Consider the following 5,156-nt stretch of genomic DNA (forward strand, 5'->3'; position numbering starts at 1 on the left):
ATTTTTTTCCCGGTCGTTACTTTTCTCGAGGGCGATCGGAATTTTAGGGTTTTCGGTGGCTACCTAAAAACTCGTCAGAAAAAAAAAGCCTGATCTTATCCAATCACAGTGGGCAGTGTGTGTTCATGAAATTACATACGTACCCACTCCCGCTGTGGTACTATATAAGCACACGTGTGTATCCGCATCACAGCAAATCAGTCGTCCGGCCAGCAGCTGTGGTTGATAGTATTAGTACTAGCAGAAAAGAAGGAGGTGATGGCCGGGCCAACACCAGCGTTCACGGACTCCTTCCTGGTGGAGGAGAACAACTACGGCGACTTCATGCGCATAGTGCGGCAGAACGTGATCAAGTACTGCAGCGACCGGCGCCCTGGAATCGTCCAGCCCGTGCTGCCGCCGGAGCAGGCGGTCCCCAGCCGCTGGTTCTACGTCCTCCTCCGTAACACCAAGACCACCTCCAGCTCCCTCACCCTCGCCGTGCGCATGGACAACCTCTACCTCGTCGGCTTCAAGACCCCGGCCGGGGTGTGGTGGGAGTTCGGCAAAGAGGGCGACACCCGCCTCATCAGCGGCTCCAGGTGGCTTGGCTTCGGCGGCCGGTACCAGGACCTGATCGGCCAGAAGGGGCTGGACACCGTCACGCTAGGCCGCGCCCAAATGGCCCGAGCCGTCCATGTCCTCGCCAAGCATGGCACCTCCAAGGCGTGGGAGGAGCCGCGGATGGCCGATCCGCAAGCCGAGTCCAAGAGCATGCTGGCCAAGCTGGTGATCATGATATGCGAGGGGCTGCGGTTCCTCACCGTGTCTGGCACGGTGGACAAGAAGTTTGACAAGGTGAACCCCACGATAACCGACGTCGAGGGGAAGCAGGTGAATAAATGGGATAGGATCTGTGTGGCCGTATTCAAGTGGGCTAACGATCCCAATGCTAAGTTCCCCGATCTGGAGAAGGTAGGCGTCAAGAATAAAACCGACGCGGAACGAATCGTCGTGCTCGTCAAGTATCAAGCTAGCTAAGCTATTAGCACGGATGAGAACAAGATCAACCAGCTACCTCTGTTATTCTACTATTGTGTACGCATGCAGCATTCGTGCGTGCTAGTATCTGTGTACCAATAAATACACCCCGGGGCGCGTGTATGTTCCTTCTTCACAGTCGCGGGGTGCCGGTGTGGCTTTGCATGAGTATCCCTATCATGGAAAAAAAAATAGCGCGCTATTCCAACGCTAATAGCACGGTACGCTACGCTATTTCGACGCTATAGCGCGCTATTCGCGTTAATAGCACGCTATAGCATGCTAATAGCGTATTTTTAGACCCACGCTATTTTATTATAGCGCGCTATTTTTTTCCTTACATGTATGTGTGACTCTCTAGTACCTACTCCATTCCAATGTTTCGCTCGTCCTTCCGTCCCTATACATGTATGGACACCGCCCCCGCATCTCAGCCATCCCACGAGTACCTAAGGAAAAAAATGGGAATACCTTGACAGCCTATTAAGTTCCACTTCCTTAAGTTCAAGAACCAACCTTATCATTAGGAACTTGAAGAGACGAAAGGAAAAAATATTGCCGAGCTAGCTTGAATTTACTTTGGGACTCCAAGGTATGAGCTATAAACAATCTAACCATGATCAGGACCTGGAAGACCGAGGGAACGAGTTTTATATCTACCTTGACACAAACACTCCGATAGTAGAGTCTCCTGTGAATGAAACTTACGAGGTACCGGCAAAGAAAGGAGAAAAAACAACTCTCGCCACTGGAGCTAAAACCTCTACCATAGGAATTAAAGTATGATTTTTTAAATGAAACAAATAAATTCCCTACTATTTTAAGTTCTAATCGTTCCATATAAGGAAGAAAATAAGCTCATGACGGTTCTCAATTTTTTTTATCTTCCCTAGAATGAATAATATTTATGGAAGATGGTGATAAACTCGCTATCCACCATCAAAGGAACTTAAATCCTTAAATAAAAGAAGCTGTTTACATAATGCTAGTATCATTTATCATATCTCTATAATAAATTGGTTAGTCTAGTTCATTGTGTTTCTTGAAAGAGAGGATTCACAGTTATGTCTACTTGAAATAGTGAACTAACCCTAGAACTATTGTTGGCTATCAAATGTGCATTGATTACATAAAGTTGAATAAAGAGAGACGGAAAGATCATTAACCGTTGACATGCATAGACCAATTGTTAGAGGAACATACATACTTCAAGTCAACAAATGTCAACAAAGATATTAACTGGGTTTGAAACATCTAGAGTAAGAGAAGGTGATCCTAAGCTTAGAGGTTGACATAGGTAAGATGATAGAGTTGATCAAAAATATAGAGGGTGGGTGGTGGAAGCTTCTTAATTCGAGGGGGACGATCTAGATGATTTTGAGATGGACTTGGTCACATAAACCAAAAGACCAGACCTTGATGTTGATAATTCGCATTGAGGAGTTGATCACAACGAAGTGAGATTGTTTAGTTAAAGAAGTCACAAAGTCATTTATAAACCCCAGGCACTATTTCACATATTTTTTCAACGGCAATAATAATATCAAAAATGCAATCTTCCCATTTTAGCTGTTTTTGAAAATAGGAAAATAATTATGAAAATACTTTGATAAAATTTATTTGAAAAGTCAAATGAGTACACACATAGAGTGGTCCTCATTTCCAATTCGCAAAAAAAGAGTGGACCTCATTTCTGATTTTTGATAAACTTGTGTTTTGAAAATAATTACTCCTTTCATAATAAATAGAGTTTTATGGCTTAAAGAGAAGGAAACATTTAGAAAGGGGTTGTGTTTGGAAAATAGTTTGAAATTACATTGTAAGGAAATCCCCATTTGCCAAAATGTAATACGATATGTGATAGAATTTTTGCCACATGCCCACTTTTAGATTATGGCTACACACAAGCAACTGAATCAAAGTCACACAGAGTCACAGAAATCCAACACATCACACATAGTTAACAAAGTCAATACAAACAACTAACCAACATTCCATGACACAATTTTTGAATCGCTGCTCAATGATGATCACGTCAAGATAAGGTTTTAAGAAAGGTTTTAAATAAGGGAGTAAGGCTTTTGTAAGGTTTTCAGGAAATAGTGTAGACACGAACATCTCCTAATTTTACGGCCTTTCAAAGGTGTTTGAAATCCATTTGTATTTTTTTTAAAGTCATAGTTGGGAAAATAGTGGGATCATACCAACTTATAGACCCCTATATGTTCTTGTTGGCGTCCGAAACCCACCGGCGAGTAGCGACGGGCAACACGTAGAGCCGGGAGGCTCCCAGAACTGCGGCTGGCCCTGGTCCCTCGAGCGACGGCCCGCAAAGCTCCGGCACGCACGTCCCGATGCTGGTGCAAGGGCGTGCCACCTGACCTATACCTGGTCAGGAAGGTGATGGATTGCTCCGCTTAGTTTCCTGCATGGCAGACACGTAAACATTAAATACGAGCCTCGATCGGCTCTCAGGTTGTCCTGTGAATCGGCTCAAGGAGCCGATCCACCCATGATTCGTATGAGGTCTACGATCACATGGTGGTCCTGCTTGATCAATATAAAGCTAAAACGACCTACGACGATTTAGGGTTTTCACCGCATAATCGGAACATCCTACACGTGATTGAGCCTGGCAGCCACGCAAGATGATAATAAACCAGCCCTAGATAAGGCCTAAAAACCAACATGGAGTTGATTCCCGGAACATCTTATCTAGGGCTAGCAAACTACACCCTACATGCTACTGGATCCTTCAACCCGTTTGCAAGGCCTAACTATGCGGATATTAAACTAATCCTTGAAGAAAAAGGAGCAATCGTAACGGATCGGATCTACTAAATAATGATTAAGCAAGGTGCCACCCTTGCACCTCAGATCGGCGCAAGGGTGGCTAGATGTCTAGGGATAGCATGGATAAAAGCATATATCGTGGTAAAGCAATGCTAACCCTAACACATCTATGATAACTACGTTGCTCGCCATCAACAAGGCTTCAGCACGAGCAACGCATGAACAACGAATAAACGTATACTGCCTAGATCGCAAGATAGCAGCATGATGCTTACCCGGAAGAAACCCTCGAAACAAGGGGTTGGCGATGCGCCTAGATTGGTTTGTTGTGAACGTGATTGTTGTTTTTCTCAATAACCCTAGATACATATTTATAGTCCGTAGACTTTCTAACGTGGGGATAATCCCAACCGTGTACGAGCCAAATTCTACCTAACCGACACGTATCCTACTATATTTACAGATACACGGGCAAACTAGCCCAAACTTCGTGTACAAGGCCGATTCATGTATATCTTCCGTGTATACTCTTCAAGTCCATATTAATCACGGCCCACCTCTGATCCGGTCAAATTCTGGTGATAACACATGCCCCCCTGGTTTCCTCGTCGGGTCATGTCGTGGCAGAGCAGAACCGCCGCAGTATCCTTCATCATGATGCCTTGCCTTCTCAACTTCTCTGCAAGATTTGACAGCGTCTTGGCATCGCCTCCTCGAAAACTGCCATGGCATTAAATTTCCACTACACCCCCTTTTATTTAACCGCGCCGAACAGTTCGCCTCTTCATCCCCTTGCTCTGTTCTAGCCATCGGCACCAGAAATCCCCCTCTCCTGTAGCAATGTCGTCCTCTTCCTCCTCCTCCGCCTCGTCGGATCTTTCTTCCCAATCTTCTTCATCTCGTGAGCCGACGCCGGAGTGGGGCTCGCTGGCGGCGCACGACATCCTCGCCCCAACGGAGTGGGACAACGAGGACCACGAGCCCTTCGTCTGGTCCGAGGACGACAAGTCCTTGACCAGCGGCGACGATGACCTCCAGTTCCTTGCCGATGGGGAACTGGAAGCGACGAGTGAGGACGACTCGTTCTCCTGGGACGGCTACACTTCCTCCGAGGAGGAAGAAGAAGAAGACGACGACGACTCCCTCGAGGACTATCCGCCGGCGAAGCGCTTCCGCGCCGGATCGGATGACGATGACGACGACGACGACGACGAGGAGGAGGAAGCTCCCATAGAGGGCTATGGGAGCAGCGACGAGGAGCCCGCCGGCAGCAGCGCCGACGAGAGCTTCGATGACGACGAGGGCAGCGACGGCCCGTAGGGTAGCGTCTACTAGTATAGATC

The 5,156-nt window shown here is 46.7% G+C and overlaps 1 protein-coding gene across 1 annotated transcript; it reads left to right on the forward strand.

Annotated features, from left to right (window-relative positions):
• Positions 1-208: 208 nt before the first annotated feature.
• Positions 209-1,191, forward strand: LOC127345104 (ribosome-inactivating protein). Its single transcript, XM_051371542.2, has one exon. It carries the CDS (start codon positions 259-261, stop codon positions 1,018-1,020), a length of 762 nt encoding a protein of 253 aa, XP_051227502.1. The 5' UTR covers positions 209-258; the 3' UTR covers positions 1,021-1,191.
• Positions 1,192-5,156: the final 3,965 nt, after the last annotated feature.

Source organism: Lolium perenne, chromosome 3, assembly GCF_019359855.2.
Source record: "Lolium perenne isolate Kyuss_39 chromosome 3, Kyuss_2.0, whole genome shotgun sequence".
NCBI classification, from domain to species: Eukaryota; Viridiplantae; Streptophyta; class Magnoliopsida; order Poales; family Poaceae; genus Lolium; species Lolium perenne.